Source organism: Emydura macquarii, unplaced genomic scaffold (assembly GCF_026122565.2).
Source record: "Emydura macquarii macquarii isolate MOO-44397 ecotype Brisbane River unplaced genomic scaffold, CSIRO-AGI_Emac_v2 contig_1146, whole genome shotgun sequence".
NCBI lineage: Eukaryota > Metazoa > Chordata > Testudines > Chelidae > Emydura > Emydura macquarii.
In genome coordinates, this window is record NW_027131283.1 from 5,231,717 (window position 1) to 5,258,994 (window position 27,278).

The following is a 27,278-nucleotide window of genomic DNA, read 5'->3' on the forward strand; positions in this document are numbered from 1 at the left end:
TAAGTTCATTATCTTTGGTAAAATGTTCTCATTTTATTTATAGCCATATTTGCGCTGATATCCATTTTGCACATGGTCTGCTATTACTTATGCCAACAAGAAACATTGAAATGAATTTAAACAGCATTAGATTATTCAGTACAATCATGACTCTCATCATACATTCTTTTAGGATGTTGCTAGCACATGGGGAAAAATGAGTGAGTACTACTATCTATTGTGACTTACTACTGCTTTAACATTGTAAAATAACTTTGCTAATTCCTGCCATTAGAAAAAAAATATTTTTTTTAAAAAAAGGAAGAGGTCAACATGATTCTGAGAACAATAAATTCTAAAAATCTGAAGTAAAAATATCAAGAATTTTGTAATTTAATTCAATTGCTAAAATAGAAATTTACATTGGGGGCTTAATTGAAATGTGATACTACGACCCATCTAAGTAAATAACAAAAGAGGACCACAGAGAACCTCAACACATCTCAAGATGTTCAAGGGATGGTCGGTGTTAAATGATCACTGCCATTACTCACATCCAAGGGAAGGTTTGATTCTTTCGCACTGTTGACATCAATGGAGTTACTCTTGCTTTTACAGCACCATAATTGAGAGGAAAACCAGGCTCTGATTTTAATGCTGCACTCTCCAAGGACAAATCACAAACTGTGATGTCACAATGGAGTTAGGATATTCTTTGTTATAATTGAACATATTAACAATGTAATATTGATCATCTGAACCTACACTAACCTACAAGATTACATTTCCAGATAGCTATTAATTATACTAAATCAATTTGGATAATCAAGGGAATTTTCAATATCTCTCTGACATTCAAAGACTCCTAGTTGTGCTATATTCACACAAACAATAGGTAAAATCACCACAGCTCATAGGTGGGGATCCTGCAGCAATCAATTCTACCAAAGAATCTAATCTTTGTATGACCTTTTACTTATTAAATATTTGATTTAATACTAGAAAACTTTGGAATCATAATTTTTATGAAGCATGAGAACTTAAATGTTTTTCTACATTCCTTGTTGGAACTATTTTTTTCCTATGAAGAGAGAGACTAACAGGCAATAGCAACACATTCTGCTAGTAAAGGGCATGATTCTGTTTTTTAACCCTACTCACTCAAGCAGTCCCCGGTAGTCATATTGAAGAAAATGAAATAACTGTCATGAGTAAGGGTGAAGGATCAGGTATATGGTCTCAATGTAAATACACACTTACACTGTCTAACTGAGTCTCAATTCTTATAGCAATAGAAATAATACATGGGTAACAGTCAAAAAGGAAATTTTAACATTTGACCCAGTATTGACATCATTTTCATTATCCCAATATCATCAGGAATAAAATAAAAGGATAGCTGTGATTATTGTAGTAACCAAGTCTGATGTTCCAATCATTCTCCATGAACTTTCAAAAACAACAAAATTTGCAAGTTAAAAAAATTTCAGATTTCAAATGCCAAATTATTAAACCTTGATGTTTAAAAGGGTTTAATGCAAAACTGCGCTGGAAGAGCACAATGATTTTTAAAAAGGTTTCTTTATTATTAAAAAAGTGATAAAAATGGAAGATGCAAAAGTGGGGAGAGGAATAATACAGTTAATACATGTATTTGCACCAGTGAAAGTCATGCTCTTAATGAGTGATTAATGACAATCACTGATGATTTATGGTCTTTATCATGTACAAATTTAGTAAACCACTTCCCACTGTTGCAGTGCCCTTGTATATGCAACACGTATTAAAAAGTAATAATCTTAGTGTCCAATATTCCTAGGAGCTGAAAGCCTTTAGTTTCCATAGCAAGATCAGGCTCCCAGTCTAGGACAAAATATGCTCTTCCCAAATAATTTACTAGTCAAAGTTTTAGGAATTGAAAGAGCCTGTCACTTTTTAGCTTTCTTGGCTTTTTTCAGTATATCACACTTTTTCCTGTTGGGACGCCGGCATCTTTCATCAATGCTTGGTATACATTCATAATGCCACACTTCTTCCATTTTCTCCACAGGGTAAACAGCTTCAACATAATGACGGATCAGTCTGAGTCTGATAGGATCAAGTTGCTTCTTGTTACAAGCACCTGAATGGTTATATTGCAGTCTGAGATTCTCTGGAGTAAAGAGCTCTGGAAAAAGTCTTACTAGAAGCCTGGCAGCAAAATTTCCAACAGAAAGGCTCTGCTGTACTATCTCTCTGACCTCTTTATCAGATAGCATATACAGAGAAGGCACAGGGAAGTCTGGAGAAGGAACGACAAGTTCATCAAGTGGTATCTTGCAAAAATCCTTGCTGCTTCTTTCTGGAGGCAGTGGTGGCCCTTCAAACTCTTCTCTGAATCTTTCTGGGTTTATTGCATAGGTAAGAAATTCTCTCCTCTCAGGCCCCGGCACGTGAACTTTCCGCTGTTGTTGGTATGTGCGCCTCTGTTCAGTATCCCTGCGTCGACATCTTTCATCAAGCTTCCCAACAAATTCCAATGTCCATACTCTATCGTTCTTTGCTCTTGGATACAGTATTTGCACATAGTGTCGAATTAATTTAATTCTGGTTGGATCAAGTTGTTTCTTGCCCAGTGATCCACTACAGTTGTATTGCTTCCTTAAGTTTTCATGAGTAAACAGTTCAGGGAATAAGTGAACTAGCAATCGAGAAGCAAAGTTTCCTATGGACAGACTGCTTTCATATATATTTTTAATCTGTTCCTTGTTCAGCAGGTAATCTGGGATAGGAACATCAAAATCAGGAGGGGGAATGTCAAGTTTATCAAAGTCTATGGGCACAAGCCAAATCTTTTTTGACCTTCTTCCTGGTCTTTCATATTCAAAGCTGTCTTCCACTTTTATGATAGATACATCATCAGGCAAACTAGAGGAATCATAGCAGTCATCTCTCATCTGTTCACACTCACTCCCATCCATATACATATTTTCAAGTTCATCATTTATTCGCTGGGCACACTGCTGCAACCACGCCTCCTCTTCCTGCACATCAGGAAAGTAAATTTCTGTGTACCTTCGGATTATCTGAAGTCGATGAGGATCTAGCTCTTGCTTCCCAGAATCTCCATAGCAGTTATATCTTTCAGCCAGGTTCCTGTGGTCAAAGAGCTCAGGAAACAATCTGTGTAACAAAAACACAGAAAATTCCCCAGGGGATGAAGCTTCATCTAAAAATTCATTGAGATCCTGGGCATCCAGAACATAATCTGAGGTGGTGGCATTATCCCTGTCCAGGGACAAAGCTTCCTCCGGCTCTTTATCCTCAATGAAATGAGAGGACTCTATCTGTTCAGCCTCATAAAAACTGGATGACTGCACACTTTGCTGACTATTTTCCATTTCTCTTTGCGCCCAAAATCTACTGAAAAAGTCATTAACTTGGGGCAAACACTCCACCTGCCACACAGCAGTATTCTTCACAGAAGGATAACAAACTTCCACATAGTTTCGGATAAGCTGCAGATGAAGTGATTCAAGTTTCTTTTTGTTAAGAAAGCCACATGCGCTGCAACTCCTGTTGAACTCATCATCGCTAAAGAGTTCTGGGAAAAGCTGAACTAGTAATCGGCAAGCCAAATCTCCACCTGATGTGCTCTGATCCATGATGTGTTTGAGTTCTGCGGCGGTCAACTGGTACTCTGGGGGAGGCCTGAACTCTGCTACAGACTCTGTTGGGCTGACATGCTTTTTAATTCTGCTGACCTCAAGAGACAACAGGTCAACCTTGCTGTGAAGCTGAGTCATATTGGAATTCAGAGTGTTGAGAGTGTAAAACATTTTCTGTATCAAAGAATATATGTTTGGATCAGAATCTGCGGTGGAAGCTGTTACAGCGATGGTAGCACCAGAGTCCCTTTTGCGCTGATCATTCAAACTCCGAAGATGGGAGGGGCTGCTTGGATTGACCTTTTCAAACAGCTCATAAGAAGAAAACTGCTCTGCCCCTGGTGTGTTCTTCTTCTCTGTAATTTTGTGAGAGATACCATACAGAGGTTTCTTATAGGATGGAGTGGTTATGTCATTGAAGGGTTCTTCTTCACACAGCCATGTTATATTGGGATTCTTGTTCTTGTTAGGCTGCTCTACATTTACCTGAGTGGGTGACCCAATATCTCGGTTCTTCATGTTTGAAATGAGGCCCTTTGAATGAATGAACATTGTATTAGTAAGACAGTTTACTTTAATAACAGCTACAAATTTGTGCTCCATAGGTAGGCATCATTAAATAAATAGGCACTGTCTAATTTTCATCAGTGAACCTAACAGTGCTATATAAATTAAGATAATAAATGTATAGAGGGAAAACAGTCACAATCCATGTGTTACAGGGAAAGTATTATTTTACTTCTTTGTTCATGACTTCTGCTATGAGATAAGTGTCCAGTTATAATACTTGGCATTTTTACCCAAAGAGCTCTAAATGCTTCACCAATTTAAGTATCATTACTTCCCCCTTCATGTATGAGGAACTTGGGTGACAAGAGGCTGAGTGGCAATAAGTCAGTGACAGGACCGAGAACAGAATTCTGGTCTTCTGATTCCTAACCCTGTGACCTAGCCACAACCTCACTGCTTCCCCAACTGTATTTTAATGTTTTATTATTCTTCCTATTACCAGCTAGTGAGGACATTGCGGTCCAACAGCCTTGACAAAGGTGTGTTAATTTTTTCTCCCTTTGCTCTGAAAAGTTTATGCAAGTATTCACATGCACCCCCAGCAGCCCAATTCATGGACAACTTTATGATGACAACCCAACTTAAAAAAAAAAAACCCAATACAATTAGTGGAAAGTCCTTTTAAAAATGAAAGTAGAACTATCTGTTTCTGAAAGGCAGAGATATTTATATTCATTGAATTCCCCGTGGTTCTAAACCAACTAGTAGTAAACTCTTTAAGAATTCATGCTGTACATTATTTTTAAGCCCTGTATTTCCTAACTGTTCCTCATTGTTTGAGTTCTGAAGCAAATGTTTTCATTAATTCACTGTAAATATTTAGCTTATCATGTATTTATTTTTGCAAGCACCTGGATATTGTGAATAACTCCTAGAAAATTAAATAGCTGAACAACAACAAATTACACTACACAGAACTCAAAAACTTGTGAGAACCCACACACACATTTTGAATCTGACCATATTGAAATGTTCCCCCAGCTTGCTCTACAGAATATTAATTAGACAAAAAATAAAGAACTTGCATTCACGTATTAAAAAACAATGAAATACAGACTTAGGGCCTGAGTTTTGGAGGTCATGAGCAACTGTAAGTCCCATCCTAGGATCAGGCCCTTAAATTGTGGTTCTTCTCTGAAAAACAGTGTAAAAAAACGGTAGCACCTTCATATTCAGCCAATCTGCTTTCTATTTGTATGCACATTCATATCTGCTTACTCTAGTGACAAAGGTAAGTTTACACTACTTTTTAGTCCTATAAGCAATGCAGAGCCCAAACATCTGGGGGAGATCAAGCTGGGTTCTATTCTAGCTCATGCAGCATCACCAGAATAAACTAAATTCCACTTGCAGTGACCTATCTTGTCCATTTACACAAGTGTGACCCCACTGAAGATACTGAGTCTTGCCAGGTTTGGGTGGTGAACCTGGCCCACATCTTGGGAAAGGAGATGAGGAAGAGTACACGGCCATCTTTAGGGGGTAGGGAAACCATGTTTGCCTGGGTCACATGTAGACTATCAATATGACTCTGGAGTTGTCTGTCCTGATTTTGTGTATGACCTGTGATAGAAGAGGGGTTGCAGGAAAGGCATACAGAAGGGGTCCATCCCATTTGATGAGAAAAGCATCACCCAGGGACCCAATCCCATTGGGGACCCAATGCCTCTTTGGAGCAGAAATGTGGGCACTTGGCATTTTGGTTGTCACAAAAAGGTCTATAGTTGGGGACCTTCATTGTTTAAATATATTCCATAGTATTCCAGGGTTCATTTCCCACTTGTGGGCTGGGAAAATTTTCTACTTGGTGCATCTGCAGTGGTGTTTTGACATCCTGACAGGGGGCTGAGATGTAGATGTTGTGACTGATGCACCAATTCCATAGTAACATGGCTTCCATGCATAGGGACTGTACCCCCCCTTGCTGGTTTATATAAAACATGCAAGCGATGTCTGTGAAGATCTTTATAGTATTGTTCTTGATCATAGGTAGGAAACGGGAGCATGCATTGCGAACCGCCCATAGCTCCAGTAGGTTTTATATGTAGGATGGATTCTGATGGGGCCAATGGCCTTGGACCAGGTGATTGTGTAAGTGTGTCCCCTAACCTACTAGAGAAGTGTCCATAGTGATTATCATCATTGGAGGGTTCTGTACAAAGGGGAATCCTGCACAAACATTGTTTGGTTGTGTCCACCAATGCAGAGAGTCTTTTACTTTGTTTGGCAACATGAGATGTTTGTTTATATTGTATGTGTGTGGAATGTACACTGTCTGGAGCAAGGTCTGCTGGCATCACATATGTAGTCTGGTGAATTTGATGATGAACATCATTGTGGACATATGACCCAAAAGTTGTAAGCAGGTCTTAGCTGATGTCTGGGGGCTGCCTGGTGTTGTGGAGTTTAGACTGAACAAAATCATGAATCGTTGTTGTGGCAGTGAGGCTGTAGCCTCCGGAGAGTTGAGGTAGGCCCTGATGAACTCCAGTTTCTTAACAGGTGTCACTGTTGATTTTTGTGCATTTATTTGAAGGTCTAGAAGTGTTCTGAGTAGCTTCTAGTGCCCCTTGCTGGGTCGATGCTTTGAGTAAACAATTGTCCAAACAGGGAAACATTATGACCCCTTGTCTGAGTAGGTGAGCTGTCACCACTGCAAGAACTTTCGAAAATACCCATGGGGCAGTGGACAGTCCGAAGCTCAGTACTTTATACTGAAAGTGGTCTGTTCCTAGAACAAACTTGAGGAACCTCCTGTGCTAGGGATGTATTGTTATATGAAAATATGCGTCTTGGAGGTTGAGGGCCGAGAACCAGTCCCCTCTTTCCAGTGCTGGAATTATGGTTGCTAACATGAACATCCTGAAGTGTTGGGTCTTCACAAATTTGCTGAGTTTCCTTAAGTCAAGAATGGGCCTCCATCCTCCAGGTTTTTTTAGCTTAAAAGTAGTGAGAGTAGAATCCTCTCCCTCTGTGTTGTGTTGGTACTGGCTACTGTGCCTAGGCATATGACATGGTTTACCTCCTGCTGCTGTAGATGTTCATGAGAGGGGTCCCTGAAGAGGGACAGGGAAGGAGGGTGGGTAGGGGGAATGGAAGTAAATGGGATGGAAGAGTCAGTTTCGATTATCTCTAATACCTGTCTGTCTGACATGATGGTCTGCTAAGCTGGATGGAATGGGGTCAGACAGTCTCCAAATAGATGGGACACAGCAGGTGTTTCTAGCACTTGAAATTGTGGGTATTTTGAGTCCTCAACCAAAATCTCAAAATTGCTGTCTTGAAGAAGGTTGCTGGGACGTCAAAGGTTGGGATGGGGGCTGTCATAGTCTTCTGGGTCTCTGTTTCTGTCTTTGTGGATTGTACTGTCTCTGAGGTTGTGTATAAGGCACCGACCAGAATCTTTGCCTGAGTAGTACTTGCCCTCTTTCTTCGTCTTCTTAGGCATGTACATGCCAAAGGTTTTCAGCGTCACTCTGGAGTTCTTCAATGTGTGAAGGGACTCACTGGTTTTGGAAAAAAATAGCTTGGGTCTTCGAATGGGAGATTCTCGATTGTTGATTGTACCTCTTTGGGAAACCCAGAGAGGTGGAGCCATGATCATGATGCATGACTATGGCCGTGGGGATAGAATGTGCTGCCGTGTTTGCCGAGTACAGTGAGGCTTGCAAGGCTTTTCAAGTGAGATGGTTGCCCTGAATTGTTCTTTCTTTTCTTCAGGAAGAAACTCAATAAAATCCGATGGTTTTGAATAATTTGTATAATTGTACTTGGCCATTAACACCTCATAGTTGGTGATCCTAAATTGTCGGGTCACCAATGAGTAGGCCTTCCTACCAAAAAAGTCTAGTCTCTTTCAGTCCCGGTTGTATGGCATGATTCTGGAATGGTGTTGTCTGCCCCCTTCATTCACTGCTTCCACCACGAGGGAGTTTGGTGTGGGATGTGAAAAAAGGAATTCCATTCCCTTAGAGGGCACATAATACTTTTTATCCACCCTTCTGTAGGTGGGTGGGACCTTTACCGGGGTCTGCCAGATGGTTTTGGCTGGGTCTATAAGGGCGTCATTGACTGGGAGAGCGATTTTGGAGGAAGTTGATGTGTGTAGTATGTCCAGCAGCTTATGCTGGAACTCAGGCACTGCCTCTAGCGGAATGTTCAAGGAGTCTGCCACTCTCTTGAAGAGCTCCTGAAATTGTTTAAAATCATGCCTCATGGTGGGAGGTGGGGGCATGACAGTTTCATCCAGGGAAGAGGATGAGAAGTTGGCTGCTGCCTCAGCTGCCTGGTCTGAAGCCTCTTCCAGTTCCTTGACTGCCTCTTCAGAGGGCTCAGAGGTCCTGGTACAGAGGGTGAAGGGGAATGTCTGGATCTCACCCGGTGGATTGGGAGGCTTGTGGTGGTGTGCTCTGTACTCTGCCCATGGGTCCCAATAAGGCCACTGTGGTGGGAATGGCATGGGACGTGGCATTCATGGTTGTCCATACCACCTCTGAGATCCCAGGTGATAATCCCTTTGTTATGACGGACCTGGTCTAGCAGAAGTATGTGGAGGTGAAGAGTGATGGGAGGAGTACATTTCCCCTTCATCCTCATCGTCCTCAACACGCAAAAAGGGAGGAATAGATATGGGTGGTGTAGTAAGATAGCTTAGTACCAAGCATGCTGGAGTGAGGTCAGTACTGAGGAGATTTTGGCATTGAGGAGACCAGGAGATCTTTGCGTCAAAGGAACTGCTGCGGTATTGAGAGCAATGGTACTGATGAAGGTGTTGTCAGCAGTACCAATGATTGGGGTGCAATTGTTGGTGCAGAGGATCGCGTGCTGTGCGCTGTGAAGGCAGAAGGTGGAGCCATCACCTGCAGTGTTGTTGAGCTGCTCAGTGCCGAGTGCCTCATCGTGGTAACAATACAGAGGGTTTCGCTTTCTCTTTGCTGCCTTTGTCCGAACTAACCCACTTAGGGTCTTTTACTCATGCGGTACAGATTGGTCCCGCTATCCTGGAGGTGGGAGGTTTCAATTGCAGGTCTCTCACCTTCCTGGCTTGGGCTTTCGGGTTATGGCAGTGTGAGCACTTCTGCAGGATTTGAGTCTTGCCAAAGCAGCGGACATGCTGTAAATGCTCATCTGAGACTGGGATAGAAAGTGTGAATGTAAGGCAGCATTTAAAACCCAGGGAGCGGGGCATGCCTTTCAGAGAATGGTTTTCTTCCATAAGGGAGGACAACTACACTATTCTAAAGGGTCACTAACAACTGAAACTTAATTTCCTAATATAAGAGAAAAAAAGTTTTTTGTTTGTTTGTTTTAAGTAGAAGAAAATAAATGGTGAGGGAGAGGGAAGTATAAATTAACCAACAAGTAACTATTAACTAAATACTAGAAGGCAATAGAGAAGGAACTAGGGGGTGAGGGAGTTGGTCACACGGGGCTATGTAAACGCCTGAGATGATGTGAGGTGGGGATAGTGCATGTGCAACCCAACCAGGCATTGCTACTACAAATCTGATTACAAGTGCAGGGGTGTGCAATCACCTAAAGTGGAGCACCCACAGGGACATTCCTTGAAGAACTTGCCCTTTTCTGGCAACCTCATGTCTTCAAAAACTGCCCCAAATTATCCTCATATATAAAGAGCACAATTTGGCTCCATATTTGTTAGAAAGCTTGTTAGTCTTTTTCAGGTTTCACCATAGTTTTCCGTGATTAATGAAGCAATAAAACATGACAATCTGAGGGTTGTCCTGATTAATGCACAGTTCAACTGCAGTGGCAGAAACAAGGCAGTACCTGGGAAGCGTATTAATCAGCATGGAGTCATCATCTTAAGTGCCTTATTGCACTTTTAAAATGAACACATAAAAGTTAACATTCTTAGTGTTGGATGGGACCCTTTGGAAGAAAAGAAGTGCTTACGCTGAGAATTATGGCAGATCTCTGTGTGTTGTAAGGGCAGCAGAACTTCTGCCCTTTCACTAATGCAGCTCACGATGTTTGGATCTGGTTGTGGGAGGAATTTGCAGATCTGCATTTCAGAAACACATGATCAATGTTCAACTAACAGCTAGTGCCACATCTGGGGCTAGATTTAAGCATTTCTGTTAATATGAGATACCGTGTTCTGCCTTCAGAACATTCTCCTTGCCTCCAGTAATAATTTTGGCACTATACAGATTATATTTCCAGCTGGGTATATTATTATCTGAAGCAATATGGAGTATTTTTGGTGAAATTTCAGAACAATCTATTGTGGAACATTCTTGTGGATTATCCAGAAGGACCCTGGACTTAGGCATAGATGTTTGTACTTCAGATAATGCTATACACAGTTAAAAAGATTATCAGTGTACTGTACTGCCAAAAAAATTACAAGGGCAAACTGTTCTGCCTGAGCCAGAGGCACATGATATCATGCTGCCTTTTACATTACACTGTCATGAGGAAGCCCTTATATTACATACTGTTGCTGAGTGTTTATGAAATGCAAATACTGACCAGTATAATCCATTGGGAAATAATCATTCACATTCTCTCTTAAAATGATAGGCCCAGATTTTTAAAAGTATTTAGGCTTTGTTCACTCAGCATTGCAAGATTTAAGGCTCATTTTCAAAAGTGGCTCAGGCACTGACTTAGTCAAATTATTTAACACCTTCACTTTTGGTCATGGCCAGAACCAGGAAGTAGAGAGAGGCACACAAATAAAAACATTAGTATTAAAAAAAGTTAACCTCTAAAAATCTCTGTTAGAATTTCAGACTAAGATTATGGTTGGTTAATTATTCTAGACATGCTGATTCCTCACTATTATCAGTTGAGAATGAATTTCATGGCAGTTACGGGGTCAGGTTCTGGTCTCATTGAAAATCCAAGGCAACTATCGACTTCAATAACTTCTAGATTTAGACAGATTTCACTGAGATCAGAATCTGTCCCACTATACATACTCTGGAAAAAAGTACAACCCTGGTCTGGCAATTGGGTTCACTCATGAAGACCTGATTACAGGACTGGGGTCTAAATTTCTAATGAAAATGTTAACAAAATTTTTACTCTAGGGACGTAAATGTGAGGGAGATATGCTCACGGTCAGACTGAGTTAATCTAAACTAGTTTGAGAATCCCATGCTTATATGCATTATTAAAAACAAATAATTGCTTTAGATAAAAAAATAATGGTGGATTTATGCTGTAAAATGGGATACTGCTCACATCATTTAAAAATATTCAGACAAGTAGAATGGGTAAACCATGTAAGATAGTCATGTTTGACTGTATACAAATTAATGGCCAGTGTGCATCTATTTAAAAGAGTTGTGCTCTGCTTACACCAGCAGTAAATTTGGCCCATAAATTTTGAACCGTGCATCATGCATAGACACATGTAGAGAAATCACCTCTTGTGTAAAGCGTCTTTTCTTCACACTGGGTAAAACCTCTTGCTGGCTCCCTGAACCATCACAGCCAAGTGAGGTCTGTTTCCGTTTGTTGGAATCCTGTAGGCAAGTGACTGAGCCATCCAGTAAATGTTTCTCAGGAGATCTGGATGTCACGGAGCAGTCTAGTGCTTTATCTTCATTTTCTGTTTCTATTTTCACGAGACTTTTTTTAATAATTTTAACTAGAAAAAAAGAAGGTTTAGAATGATCAGCACTTCCTCCAGAAATTCGCGATACTCTTCTAGCAATCTGCTTTGTTTGCTCTTCTGAAACTGCCTTTTGAATAGTGTCATTATTATGGGTCATTTATATAATGGCAGCACCTTTAATAAAGCCTCACCCCCCAGGTCGGAACTCCATTGTGGTAGGAGCTGTACAAACATACAGTAAATGACAGTCCCTGCCCCAAAGAGCTTACAGCCTAAAAGACAATACATAGCAGGTGAATGGAAGGTACAGTAAGCAGGAGTTTGGGGCCAGGAGAAGGATGATGGGTAACAAAAATAACAGGATGTTTTAGCAGCTAACGTTTTAGTCGTTATAATCTTTGCTTTATCACAATGCATTCTTCATCTAAATATACAAAGTCTTCATTTAACTAGTATTTTTGTCTGACAAGAAAATATACAAGATATAGCATTTTACCTTCATCATCATCATCATCATCAGTGAATTCAGCTGAGTTCATCTTCTAGCCCACCTTAAAAAAAGGGGGGGAAGGGGAAAGGGAAAAAAGACAATATCAGCAGTTTTCTAGATACAGGACATGGGCTGTGTTTTCAGCCTTTTGTTAAAAAATGGTCAGAAACCTGTTATCTACAACCACTTGCAATCCCTGGACAATATTAACAGTCCTTGAGCAATTTCCTATTTGCTCCATTTTTATTCACATTATAGCAGGCAGCCACTTTTCTTATGCATTTCCTGGTCACCTGCAGATCTGTCCAGCAGTGTATATTGCACAGGGAACAACCTGAGACAGCCAGAAAAGAAAGATGCTCTAACTCTGAAGATTTTTTTCTAATGTGAAGAATATTAGTTCAGTTGTTTTAACTTTCTATATAAGTAGAAGAGTCTTGGCAGTCCGTAAATAAAAGTTCACCGCATGTGGGTTTTTTTTGGCCACATTGTATTAAGTGGTCACCTGTTATTACAGCTAAAAAACTTTGGAGGCTCTAGGGTGGCCACTATAAACAAGTTTCATTGTAGGTCAATTTCTGGTATTCACCGCAGCTGAAAAATGTATCCTAAACTATATAACTAAGGGTTAGACTAAGGGTCCCTTCCCTATGATTCTATAATATGCCAAGGCTGAATAAATTTCCATTACAAAAAAGGCCATTTTGATGTAGATTGTGATATTGAAAAACCAGCAACCTGTAGATTTACAGTAACAAATGATTTTGTAATTATTAATCGGGGGCCTCCAAACAACATCAGAATGCTTTTCTTAAGGAAAACCAAAACATTTTAACTGTCTTAAAATGATTTAATATTACTTCTCATGCCAAAATTACCACACTATCACTAAACTACATTTCTCAATTTCCCTGAACCTAAGATCACAGGTCATTTGATATAAACTCCAAACTGTGGACGTGTCAAAATATAAAGCTTCAGACTCCACTGAGGATAGACAGAGCAAGCAACCTCACCCAGCTCTCAGTAGCCAGCTAGACGTCAATCTACCAGCAGTGGCAACCACAAGTGGATACCTTTTAAATCAGCCATACATAGCTGAGATTATCCAGATAGATGTCTAGCATCATAGGTTTGCTTGGCCCAAAAGAAACTTATTTGAAACACACTGAATTTTCCATAAGTGCATGGCTTTAACTAACACACACACACACACACACACACACACACCATTCATATGCATTATAAAACAAGACATTTTGAAAACCTATATACGAAGAATTACATTTGTAGTGTTACTGTCTAATATGTCTGTGTACAAAATGATTTTAAAAGAATCTTAGGTACTGTTAAAAATGCTTTATTTGTGTAAATGCAATTTGTGAAACCGCACTGTGTAACTGTGCGATTTCTTTTTGTTAGTGGCTGGTAGCTATTAATAGTAAATATAATAATACATTCAGTGTGAGATTTTATATGTGTGGCTAAAAGGCGCAACACAGAACTCACAGCCCATGAGGAGGAAGCTTTAAGTCCCCTTCGCCTCTCCTGATTCTGGGCTATTCCAGGGGCCAGACTGTCTATAGAAGACCCTCTCATGTCCCCAGCCCACCCTCTTACACAAGGAGTTGGGAGGGGGTGCTTGGAGGACAGTACTCTGCTTTGGCCTTTTTACCCAGCATAAATCTCACCCTATGCTTAAATTGAATGAACCTGGTTTTGACTCTTAACTTGCCTACACACAAGTAATGCCACTTTAACTAAAATTAGGTTTTTTACATCACTTTAGTTAAACTGGTGCAAACCTCTGTGAGGAGATACTTAAATTGGTTTTAAACCAATTTTTAAATTTCCCCTCCCCCCTCTGGGGTTTGTGCTGGTTTAACTAAATCTATTTAAAAACGGATTTTCATTTAACCAGTGCAATTTATAAGTTTAGACAAGGCCTGTACAATCCTTTCTGAAAAATCCTGAAACGACAGCACTATGGCCTGTGCTCCAGAAGAAAGTTAAACTGAACTGCAAAAAGCGAATGTAATTTTAACTGTACATAACTTGCCTTGATAGCCCACATACAATGATACTAAACCTCCAGGATAAACTGACTATTACACTTTATTTCATTTTATTGTAGTAGACATGGCTTTGGGAGACATGGTACAATGCCAGAAATGTGGGAGTGACAAGGAAGAAGATGAGAGCTGAATGTAGTTCCTGGAAAGTTTGTATTTTTGGAAGGTCTGAGGCCCAAGTAGGCAACCAAGCAAACATCCCTACAACAATCACATACTCGGAAGTCACAGATTGTCTAGGTTTTTCAGGCAGCTCGGAGCAGCACTGTCAGGGATTGTGCTGACTGAGAGATGGCAAACATGGAGCCACAGGTGGAAAAAAACTGATGAATATAAATATACATAAAGAAAAAAAAGAGAGAAGATAACAAAATCAGTGTATGGCTTCCTCCTGTACAGTGATGCACATGGAATGGTATTTTTCTTCTGTTGCAGCTGTTCAATCAGCAGGCAGAAGACCTTGGGGGAGTTTCTTCAACAGGAGACAAGTGGGTTGGAAGCAAGAGTTACGGGAGGGTTTGAGAATCACAGATGGACTTGGGAAGTTGGAGAGAGGATATGTCGCAGGGCCTCTTTATGAGGAGAAGAATCCTGCCCAGCTAGCAAGAGGGACATGGGCTAGGGAAAAAGACAGAAACCAACAGAACCAAAGAGAAAATGGTGCAACAAGTAATCAAAGTGAGAAATCCATCTGAGAAGGTAAGTGAACTCCTGTTGCTGTTTCTCATTGCACTGAGTGTTTGAAAGGGTTGAACTGTTGCCTATCTGTCTTGTTTCAGTATAAAATTAAATCTCTCTCCTCATCCTGAGAGTGAGTAAACTTTTGTCTCTAAAACAGTCATTAGTTCTAGAGAAGAATAAACAGATGCAGGGCAAAGAACATTAGTGCTGAAGTACTTATGTAATGTGACCTGGGAATTTGGCTTTGTAGCATTGACTACCAGAGTAGGGAACTCAGGGACATCCCATCCTTAGCTACAGTATCTTTCTGGGAAAAAGATCAGAGCTGCAGCTTGTGTTCTTGTTTCCTAGGAAACTGGGTTCGGGTGCATCATATAGACCATAGCCATTTTGCATACCAAATATGCACAAGAAAACCATACTCTACAGTGATGGCCAAATACTGCTCCTACTGAAATCAATAGGAGTTTTGCAATAGACTTCAGTGGGATCAGGATTTAGCTGAAATGAGCTTAAATTTAATTTGTAATCACCTAACCATTTTGAGTTATACAATTTCTCAAAAAACAAAACAAATAAACAAACAAACCATCTTAAACTGATAAATTTCAAGTTTTAGGGGTGTTGGGGTTTTTTTTTGTTTGAATACATTTACAATGCCTGAACTAAGGTTTTTTTTTTTTTTTTTTTTTAAATGTTTGCTCTTCGTTAAAGCACATTTATTCCTGGGTTTATACACTCTGCACAAAGTTCATTCTGGAGAATTTTTGTGAATGATTTATAAATGTCTAAAAATAAGCCTATAATAGGAATACTAACACAGCCTTACCCACAGAATCCACTATAAGCATAGAGAAAATTATTCAGAAAAGATAATCAGCTCTTACAACTCTGATAATGGGTTTACATGCTGAAAATGAAGCAAGTATACCCTACTCTTGATCTCTCCTCAAATTTGCACCCAAAAGTGCCCCTCATTAAAGGAACCTCCAGTTGTTTTTATTGGAGTTCCTAGCTCAAGTTATCCATCCAAAGACAAACTCAGAGAGGTGCAATATTCAGACAGATTCAATGTTCAAGGAAGAAGAGGCAGAGCAGTCTCACTATTTGATGGGACTCCATCTCCAGGATGAAAGCAATAAGTATTGAAAAGGATTTCCTAATGCCTGCACCAGAACTGTCTGTTTGAAAACAGTGTGCAACATTTATTTTAATGTATTCAGTGTTTAACTCCTAAAAAACTAAACATTTTACTGATATTATAGCGCGTGCCCACACCTTTTCGACTAACATAATGCCTCCCTTAGCAGTATGTGATGGTGAAGGTGGCATCATGTAAAGTGTGTATACTGCTTTGCACTGTTCCTGTGAGATGCCACTGTTTGTGGAGGAGTTCACATACAAAGAGATAAATGTTCCCTTTTACTAAGCCTGCTATTTCAGTCTTCAAGAGTAGGACGTGCTTCATAATTTTCAGATTTCTAAAAAGACTAAATAAGCCATGCTAGTTTTTAAAAAAAGTTTCCATTCTTCTGATTGAGACTGTCTGTAGTCATCTAGATAGTTTCAGAAAAAAAACACATTTCTTAAACACTGATATGAAATGAGTCAGTACTTTTCAAACTGGTCTATGAAGCACTTGTTCACAGAGAATGGTTTGGTCATATGGCACTGGGTCTCCGTGTTTCTAGCTGCTAAACTGTATTAAAATAAATTAAATATATATTAAGTACCTTCCTAATGTTACTTTCCTATGTGAAAAAAAACACAGAAACTATGCTATCAAGAATAGAAATGGTTCATGAGACAAGCTATTAAGATGTTCATTTTATGAAAAAATGTGAGAAATAAACGTAAGTCTCAAACTCAACAGTTTGGCATGATGTTTTCATAAAATATTACGGGGGGAAGCAAATAGCAAAGCAAGCTCTGAATGGATTTTAGCCCCATAGCATCAACTGCATTACAACTGAGGAGACATGTTCACTGTTGTCAGGTACTTTCAATGTAATGAAAAAATAATTCTCTGGACAGAAATTGCTTATGCATGTTCTTAAAACCATGGAACTTACAGATGCTAGAGACCTAGCTTTGATGCCCATTTATCGGCTTCTCCCACAAGCATCTTTGCACCTTCTTCTATATTGAAAAGTTCCAGAGGGGTAGCCGTGTTAGTCTGTATACAGCAAAAACAACGAGAGTCCTGTAGCACTTTAAAGACTAACACATTTAATTTCTGCAGGCATAAGCTTTCGTGGGCTGTAACCCACTTCGTCAGATGTAAGGAATAGAAATCACATAGGAGGTATATATATACATATTTAAGTGTAAGTAGTAACAACAATGGGGAAGGTAGATAAAAGCAAAGTTCATTCAGTTAGAGTAGTTGAGGCCTATTCACAACCATTGATTAAGAGGTGAGAATGTGTGAACAGTGACAATTACTTCTTGTAGTGAGATAACCATTCCCAGTTTGATTGTGTCAAGTTTGCATGAGTTCCAGCTCTGCAGTTTCTCACTGACATCTGTTTTTGAAGTGTTTTTGTAGAAGCATGGCAATTTTCAAGTCAGCTGCATAGTATCCTGGGAGACTGAAGTGCTCTCCCACTGGTTTATGGATGTTACCATTTTTTATGTCTGATTTGTGTCCATTTATTCTTTTGCGTACTGACAGTCTGGTTTGGCCAATGTACATGGCAGAGGGGAATTGCTGGCACATGATGGCATATATTATATTAGTAGATGTGCAGGTGAGTGAGCCCCTTATGGTGTGGCTGATGTGGTTAGGACCAGTGATGGTGTCACTAGAGTCGATGTGTGGACAGAGCTGGCAACGGGGTTTGTTGCAGGGGTAGATTCCTGGGTTGGTCTTCTTGTAGGGTGAACGGTTGCTGGTGAATATTTGCTTCAGGTTGGGGGCTGTCTGTAAGCAAGGATAGGTCTGCCTATCCTAGCAGATGATCCCTCACTCGCTCAAGCTGTGGGAGGCAGACCTATCCTTGTCCCCAGCCCTGAAGCGCGTGAATACTTGTTTGAGACCAGCTCTGACAGTGGAGAACCGAGTGGCCATTGCTCTGTGGAAGCTGGCAACCCCAGACTGCTACCGGTCAGTTGGGAATCAATTCGGAGTTAGTAAATCCACCGTTGGAGCTGCTGTGATGCAAGTGTGCAGTGCCATCAACAGGCTTCTGCTAAGAAGGATGGTGACTTTGGGAAACTTGCAAGACATAGTGGATGGGTTTGCCACAATGGGGTTCCCAAACTGTGGGGGGGGCAATAGATGGTATGCATATCCCTATTCTAGCACCTGACCACCTTGCCACAGAGTACATAAACCGGAATGGATACTTCTCAATGGTGTTGCAGGACCTTGTGGATCACAGGGGATACTTCATCAACATCAGTATGGGGTGGTCTGGAAAGGTGCATGACACGTGCATCTTTAGGAACTCAGGTCTGTTCAGTAAGATGCAGGTGGGCACTTTCTTTCTTGACCAAAAAATAAACATTGGGGATGTGGAAATGCCAATAGTGATCCTGGGGGATCCTACCTACCCCTTGCTCCCTGGGCTAATGAAGCTGTACACCGGGCACCTGGACAGCGAGAAGGAATGCTTCAATAACAGGCTCAGCAAGTGCAGAATGGTGGTGGAATATGCATTTGGCCATTTAAATGCCAGATGGAGATGTCTGCTGACGACTTGACATCAGTGAAAAAACATCCCATCAGTTATTTCTGCGTGCTGTGTGCTCCATAATTTGTGTGAAACAAAGGGGGAAAAGTTCCCCCAAGGTTGGGCTGTGGAAGCTGATAGGCTGGCTGCAAATTTTGAGCAATCAGATTCCAGCGCTACGCTCAGAGCCAATCGTGGAGCGCTTCAACTTCGGGAAGCATTGAAAAACCAGTTTTGTAATGAACTGCAGTAATGTGTGTGTGTGTCTGTGCTGTGCCTTTATTTCCCATCCTCCACCCTCGCTCCAGCTGTCCCCTCCCTTTCTCTCCCTGCCCAAGCTATGAATGACTAAAGACAGATGGTTTTTAATGCTATAAAGTTTTATTTGTGACCTGTTTTAATGGGGGGAAAGGAGGATAACTTTACATTATAAAGTGTCACTGTGCAAGCAACTGTGGTTGCGTGCAGTTCTTAAAGGGGCCGTCGCGTCCTTCTGCTCGCCACCGGTGTGGAGTGCAGCACGTACTGCACCCTGCTCAGTCTCCTCCTAGACCGCTTGGGGGTGGGGACTGATAAAGCGGTAGGCGATGGAGCGTTTTGGAGGGGCTGCAGAGGGAGTCTGTCCTGCCGCTGCTCTTCCTGGAGCTCTACCAGATGCATCAGCATGTCGGACTGATCCCTCATAATACGCAACAGGAGATGTTGCGTATCACGCTCCTGAGCAGATCTTCTGTGTTCCATGTCCATGTCTAGTTTTTCAGACAAGGACATCCTCCAGGCTCTGAGCTCTGTGTTAGCAGCTGCGGAGGCATACATTAGTTCTCTGAACATGTCATCCTGCAGTTTTTTTTTTCCTGCTTCCTAATCTGGGAAAGTCTCTCAGCTGGAGTTCGGCAAGGGGGGCCAAAAGCCAAGGTATCTACTGTTAAGATAAGCAAAGCATAAAATTGCCATTGTTAGCTGACCCAAAGTAGTAAAGGAAATGTTACAATGTAAAAAATAGTCCCCTTCATATTCACAAGGCTAAGTCAGACCCGCATTCCATTCTGTACATGTCGGAAGGGTCGGACTGGTGTTACAGACATGGTAAGCAAGGGGCCCTGGCATCTGTTATAGAGAGGCTTCATAAGCACTAAAATCCACAATCCACACTTGAGCAAGGAGAGGGATCACTGGGCTCCCCTGTAACACGCCAAAGACCGGTTTGGGAGGAGGTGGGCAAAACAGATTAGAGGACACTGCCAGTGAACTAGTACAGTATAGTAGCAGAAAACAGGGCAACCAGTGTCCTGATCCATAATGCCCATTGCAACAATACTAGGACTAGGAATAGTCTTGGGGAGGTGCCCAGGGACCCCATCCACAGCAGAGGAATAAACGGAGTGACTGTATTGATTGGGTACTTTAAACTTGTGCCATCTTCCATAGGTGACCATGTGTGATATCAGTCTCCTGAGGGTAACGCAGGCGGAAAGGGAAGATTTGCTGCAAGCATCGGGGTACAGGCCTGGCCCTTATGCTGCTATGCTGTGTTCCCTGATGATGCCTGCTCATTTAATATCAGAGTGGCGGGGAAAAGTATCCTACCATGGCAGAAGAAATAAGCCTGCCCTCCCCAGAAACCTTCTGCAAAGGTTAACAGATTACCTACATTAAAGCTTCCTTGAGATATCCACAGAGGATTCTCGGAGCATACCTCTGCACATAAATTTTCAGTTCCGGGAGTAACCGTCCACTGAAGTTTGCCACCACACAGTAAGATCCTCCCCTCAAAAAAACACAAACTCCTTTTAAGAAGCTGGACTGGGGACATAATCCCCACAAAAAATATTTGCCATACACACTCACCAGATGTGCCTTCCCCTGCATCTCAATCAGTCCCGCTCTCTTGCGTGTGGCTGGACTGCTCTGGGGTAATGAACAGGTCCTGGCTCTCAGGGAGAACGGATCCCCCACTCTCCTGCACCATGGTCTCCTCATCCTCATCCAAAGAGTTCTCCTCATTCGTTCTGGACTGGGATTCTTCGGAGGCATCGATGCTGCGTGGTGGCACAGTCACCACCGAGAATTGCATGCAGGTCCTCGTAAAAGCAGAATATTGTGGATGAGGAGCCGGAACAGCTGTTAGCTTCCCTAATTTTCTGATAAGTCTGCCTCAGCTCTTTGATCTTAACACGGCACTGCTGTGCATCCCTGTTGTGTCCCTTCTCCAACATGCTGTGAGATATCTTCTCATATATATCTAAATTTCTTTTGCTGACTTGGAGCTGAGCCAGAAGACTCTTTGCCCACAGACCGATGAGATCCAAGACCTCTGGTCGACTCCAAGCTGAAGCGTGTTTGGGTCGTGCAGTTGCTATGAGCAGTTCAGTTACAAAGCTCACTCCATGCTGACGAAACCGGAAATGGGAATTCAAAATTTCCCAGGACTTGAGGTGAGGAGCTATTCCCTGTTTACGTGGCCATGGTACAGCAGAGCATGAATGTCCAGAGTGGTCACAACGGGGCATTATGGGATACCTCCGAGGCCAATGGTGTCGATTTACGTTGCGCTTTGCCTACACTGACACAAATTCGACCCACAGAATTCGAATTCAGCACTACGCCACTTGCAGAGGTGGTTTTATTAGGTCGATTTTTACTGCGCTTTAAAAGGACGGAACTTATATGCCAGTGGAGACGCATACTTTAGGGGGTCGACATAAGGACATTATGTCAGCCTTCATTGCCAGTGTAGACCAGGCCTAAGAGATCCATAAAATTCTGGTTGATCATTTTCAAGTTATATTAAGGGGGTTTTTTTTTGTTTTTTTTTAAATCATGTTTTTTCTTGTACTCATAACAATATATGGCTCATTTTGCACTTCAAATTTCCCAAAGACTTAATCCTCAATGACAAGTGCCTTTGACATGTCTGAAGAAAAGTCATTTAGAAAAAATGAATGTGTGTGTAAAAAATGTGTGCCAGGCACATACAGAGTATGACTTTGTATTATATTAAAACATATTACAACCATTTATTCTGCCAATTAAAAACGTTATCTGTATCTATACTAATATATACAAGAATTCATGCTTCCAGTTTTCTAGAAAAGGTTGATATTGACAATCAAAATCCTTGCAGCTAACTGTATTTAGCTCACAAATGCATGTTAAGTACATACTTATTTTTTCTTCAATGCAGATCATACCAAGCATTTGAATAATATCTGCAGTCAGCTCATAATTCCCTAATTCCATATTAACTGTAAAAACATGATATAAAAAAACCCTTTCATATATTACTGAATTGTATGAATTATTTGTGCCTCTGATGGCCTCATGGTGGTACACTGCTTTATGACTTTATGAACACTGTCACAAGTATTATGTCTCCAATTGTAGCTTCAGTTGTGTCTGAAGAGGTTACTTCTCTATTTTTTCAATCAAAGGGTGGGATGTACCAGTATATTTCAGTGATAAGGATTCTTGAAAATTATTATTTTTAAAAATTATTCACCTTACTGGTTTTAAGCAGGAAGGGGAGAAAACATATTCTCTTTTTAAAGTATCAGATTATGTATGGGGGGCTTAATTACTGGTTGGAATAGCTGATGGCCTAAGAAGATGCCACTGGTTAAATTCCACAGGTCTGATATACTAAAGAATTTTTGTTTCCCCTGCTTACCCCCACTCTCCCTGTAGCAGTTTTATCAGAACACCATAAGAAGAGTGCTGTACTAGATATTTATTTTAGAAAATTGACACCTGGTACACCAGCAAACCAAAATTCTTGTGTAAATATTAGTGTTCAGTGAGGGTTAATGTTTATATTGCAGCTGTATGAAAACTTTTGTGTATTTACAAGGAACCTGTATATTTAGTCTCAATCTGGTGCTTTTCTGCCAAGACTGTATGAATCAGAAAATGCATTTAATATGCAAAAATTATTTATTGCAAGATTAGTAATTCTCTTATGATACTTTATTTTACCTTCTATTTGAACAGGTTGTTGGTTTACTCCTATCTTTCTGCAGCTATACATAGGAAGTAAAGTTACTGTTATGACTAACCTGAAGATAAATTTCACATATGGGTTATTCACTAAAGGCCAACTTCCTCAAGTTGTGTTAAATGACTGTGGCTCAATTAAAGTCAATAGAGTTATGAAATTTTATACCAGCTGAGGAGCCGGTCCTTAAGTTCTTGTTCTATTGAAGAAAGCCAGAGTTTATGCTTCTGATTTTTGGAATTTTAATTACTATATATAAATTTAAACATTCCTCTACTGTTGGAAACTCAAAACAAAGCAGCAATGCAATTGTCTGAATGACATTCAGCATGAGAAATTGACTACAAAGGGTCAGCTATTACACTTCTGGCTGAAATGTCTTCATCTATTACTGTTACAAGTAACACCTAAAATGATTATAACCAGAAGGAAGCTAAAAATTAAAATATCTATTTTGTTTGCTTTGTACATTTGACAGCACTTTGTATATGGTCAGTCAGTTTCCCCTGAAGTTTGTGTTGGTCTTTCTGGAGGTGAGGAAAAACATCCCCCACATATGTAGGGAAATTTGTTAGTCAAAATTACTTTAAAAGGCAAGGGGTCTCAAGGCAGGTATGGTGCCTAAAACTACTTTTAACTCATTTTAAAACACAAACTAGATTTTAAGTTGAAACAAATGTGAAACAAACCAGTACAGCTTCACTGCCAAAGCCGAGCGAGCTGCAAATAAGCAGACAATATAAAAGTACACTAAAACAGATGTTTACAATTCTATACTTTTAATAATACAAGATGTTATCAATAACCCAATGCTGGATTTATTTAAAAATTATTTTGACTATCCAAAAGTGCTACTTAAAATTAAATGTCTTGGACAACATATTGCATATTACAAACTTATTCCAATACTATAACATTAAGTACACGATAAAAGTTTTTAACGTACAACATCTTTTGTTTTTAAAATACTGGGAGAAAAGTCAGTTACTCTCTGGGCAAAAAGTGTCCCCATACTTTATGCAGTTTAAAAGCCTCGTTCTCTATCCTGTAGAATACTAGCAGCCTCATGGCTCCACAGAAGCTTGTCTCTAATAGTGGCATCTTGCCAACAGGACTTATAGGGCATGTTCTCAATTTGTTTTTATTTTTAGTTACATATGTAGATGCAGTTTAAAAAAATATCAGGCCTCTCAACCAGTGCAATTTTCCCCACAAATTGCTCCTTAACTGTAATCGTCATTGCCTGTTCCTAAAATGTTGTCAAATGACAATTTCATTTTCTAGTGCTCAGTACTCTAGACATTTATTTCCAGCAACATACTGACCAGTTTGGCTTTTTTATGTAGGTGACCTTTTTCTGAGAAAAGCAGCAGGATTCTTTTAGACAATGTGTTTCCAATTTTATTTTAATCTCTTTCTCCCTTGAACCTCTGTATTCCTACTTCCCTGAAAAAAAGGAGCTGTGAGGTCTTCTTCAAACTATATTTAATTGTCCTCTGTCTTTTACCCACCAGACTTGCCTGCACTATCAAACTGACCTGCTGATGACATGAGGTAAACAGCTGTGTCAGCACTCAACATAGTTTAATTAGACAAGAACAAATGATGTTCAGCACCATTACAGGAACAGCAGTTACAAACATGCTAACCATCTCTTCTGGCACCAATCGCATCCCAAAGTTTCCAGCACTCCATTGGATAGTGTATTCTACTTTAAAAAAATCTTGGTTTTATATTTTTGTGTAATATATAAAATACATTAAAAAATACACACATTGCAAACAGATAATTGTTAAAAGCACATATTCACTCAGGTATATTCTGAGACAAATGTCCAGCCTGAGCAGATGGGCCAGGCAGTAGGTAGGTGTGTGTGGAGGAGAGGGAAGAATATAGATCATCTGCATCAGTCCTTCACCGGGAGAGGTGGGGGGAGAAGAAGAGGGTGATCCAAGTAGTGACAGATTCCCTAGCCCTATTCCCACTATATCACAGACCAGAAGCAAGATCCTCAGATGGTGTAAATCAGCATAGCACTGTTGCCTTCAATGGAGCTACACCAATTTACACCAGCTTAGGCACAGGCCCTAGATCTCTGCTTCTTCCAGGGAATGAGGTTTCCATTCTACTGTCAAGGGCTTCTAAGTGGTCACTGAGGAGATGGCTAGATTTGCCCTGCAGAGCACAAATATAAAAGTACATTCATAGTATTCATCAGCAATGATTCATAACCTGAGTAATCAATATACAACTGGCTTAGTTAAAACTTAGTAGCATTCATGATCATCAGCACGTTAGCACCTAATTCAGTTGGTGCAAAACAGCTCAGAGAAACAAAATATTATTTGTACAGATTTTACAGTTACTATTATCATTCTGGTAATAATGTGGTAGGTCCTAGCCACACACAGAAGAAACAGACTCTGACATGAACAATTTACTATTTAAGACAGTAAATATACAGAAGCTGATGGAGAGAGATCAAACAAAATATTTTAAGTGTTTTATTGAATTTGACCTTTTAAAATAATTATCAGCAATCCCCAACTACTTCTTTTCCCAGTTAAATGTAGCTGGTTAACTTATTGTAGGCACTACTGTAGAAATGGGTCCCGAGAAGGAATTTGAAGAAGATGGTAGATGATAGACTAGGCCCTGATCTACACTTAACGTTGAGGCTGATATAGCTACAGCACTGAGGGGTGTGAAAAATCCACAACCCCAGAGCATGTCTATGCCACCCTAACCCTGGTGTAGACGCAGCAAGGTCAGTGGAAGAATTCTTCTGCAGACCCAGCTACCCTCACTCTGGATGGGTTCCTAGAGCGAGAGGTGTAGGCTGCGTCTACACTAGAGCAGTGTTTCTCAACCACAGGTCCATGGACCAGCACCAGTCCCTGAGATCTCCCTGACATAGTACAGGAAACCGGTCCCTGGTATGGGAAAGGCTGAGAAATACTGCACTAGAGGATCATGCCCCCACATTCCCTGCAGCACAGACGAAGGGCAGGGCCCCCTCTACACTGGGGATTCGCCTTAATTTCATCTGTTGGTCCCTCTAAGGGGGCTGCACCGAGGGCAACTCCCAAGGTCCGGGTGCAGCTGGGATTGACGCTAGTTTGAAGCTGGGGTGAGCTGCAGCAAGGCACGGGGGGGGGGAATCCACACCGCGGACGGGAGGGCGCAAGACAAAGCAGGGAGCCGGGGCCAGGCTGCCGTAAGGCTGGACCGTGTTGGCTCCGTGGTGGAAGCGGGAGACGCCGGCGCGGCTAGTGGGCGGCAGGGACGGCATGTAGCGACGGGTGCGGGGGGCGGGGGGGGGGGAGTCCGGCCTGACCCCGAGCGCAGGCAGGAGGAGAGCGGGGCGGTACCTGCAGGGGCAGCCCCGGGTCTCCGGCCTGGGGAACCGGCTGCCCGCCCGGCCCGCGCCCATTGGGGGGGGGGGGGGGGGGGGGGGGGGGAGCCCGTCCCGCGCGGGGGGCTCCTGGGAAGGCAGGTTCCTCGGGGCTTCACCTCCCGCCCCGCCGACTCCAGTCCCGCCACGTGCGCGCCGCCCCGCAGGGCGGGCGGAGGCGGGGAAGCCCCGCCCCGGGGCGGAGGCAGCGCAGCGGCAACCCCGGCCCCGTTCTTCGTTTCGTTCCCCCCCGGCCCGCCCCGCCGCAGACACGCGGCGGAAAAACCCACGAGCCCAGCCCAGCCCAGCGCGCGCGCGCGGCGGTTTCCGGTGCGACCGCGGCCCGGGCGGATCTAGGTGGCCGGCGGCGGCGGCGGCGGGTGGGGCCGAGCCTGACGCGGCGTGACCGTTCCACTCTCCCTCTCCGGAGATGGAGGCGCTCGCCCAGGCCCCCCGCGCGCGCGCGCGCCCTGAGCTTTGCCACGACCACGAGCCGCCCGCCGCGGCCGCGCTCGAGCCCGAGCCATGTCCCGAGCCGCCAACAAAGGGGCCCGGGACGGGGAAGGGTGGCCGGGACCCGAGCAAGGGTGGGGGGGGGGAGGGGAGCGGGGCCTGCTGCCCTCTCCCCCACGGGGCCGCGCGCGCGCTGCTCGGCTGGGGAGGGAGGGGGGCAGACGGCACTCACCTGGGGTCGCGCGGCGGGAGCGGCAGCGCTGGTGCCCGGGTTTCCCCCCCGCTCTTTGTGTGCGAGGGTCCGCGCGCTGCGCTCTCGCGTGACGTGACGGGACCGTGTGTCATTTCCGCACAAGGACACAGCGCCCCGAGCCGCGGCCAGCGCCACCCGCCGCCCGCTCCCACTGGCGACCCCGCGCGCCCCTCCCGCCCGCGGGGCACCGCCCGTGGAATCGCCTCCCCCTCTCTTCCCAGGCGGCGGCGGCGGCCGCCTCCTTGTCCCCGGCTGCCTGCGGCTCGGGGGAGCCACCGACCCCGCCGGCTGCTGCGTGCGGTGCAAACGCGGGCTGCGCTCGCCCGGCCAGGGCAGGCTCGGAGCCGCTTCCCTGGCGCCCGGAGCAAAGGGGCTGCGACATCTTTGGCGGAGGCTGGGGATCCCGCGGGCAGGCTGGACAAAGCCCGGCCTCGGCTCCGAAACGAGCCCGGCGGCGGGACGCAGCCACGCAGGTTTTAGCGGGGA

At 42.7% G+C, this 27,278-nt stretch overlaps 1 protein-coding gene across 3 annotated transcripts; it reads right to left on the reverse strand.

Annotated features, from left to right (window-relative positions):
- On the reverse strand, window positions 1-27,278 carry BEND3 (BEN domain containing 3). 3 transcript variants are annotated; one of them, XM_067546550.1, is made up of 4 exons: window positions 26,772-27,278; window positions 12,281-12,335; window positions 11,594-11,817; window positions 1-4,160 (listed from the first exon to the last, which is right to left on the reverse strand). In XM_067546550.1, exons 2-4 carry the CDS (start codon window positions 12,321-12,323, stop codon window positions 1,908-1,910), a joined length of 2,520 nt encoding a protein of 839 aa, XP_067402651.1. In that variant the 5' UTR covers window positions 12,324-12,335; window positions 26,772-27,278; the 3' UTR covers window positions 1-1,907. The 3 variants fall into 3 exon arrangements, with proteins under 3 accessions (XP_067402651.1, XP_067402652.1, XP_067402653.1); XM_067546551.1 differs by lacking the exon at window positions 26,772-27,278 and having other exon boundaries at window positions 12,281-12,398; XM_067546552.1 differs by lacking the exons at window positions 12,281-12,335; window positions 26,772-27,278 and adding an exon at window positions 10,113-10,221 and having other exon boundaries at window positions 11,594-11,714.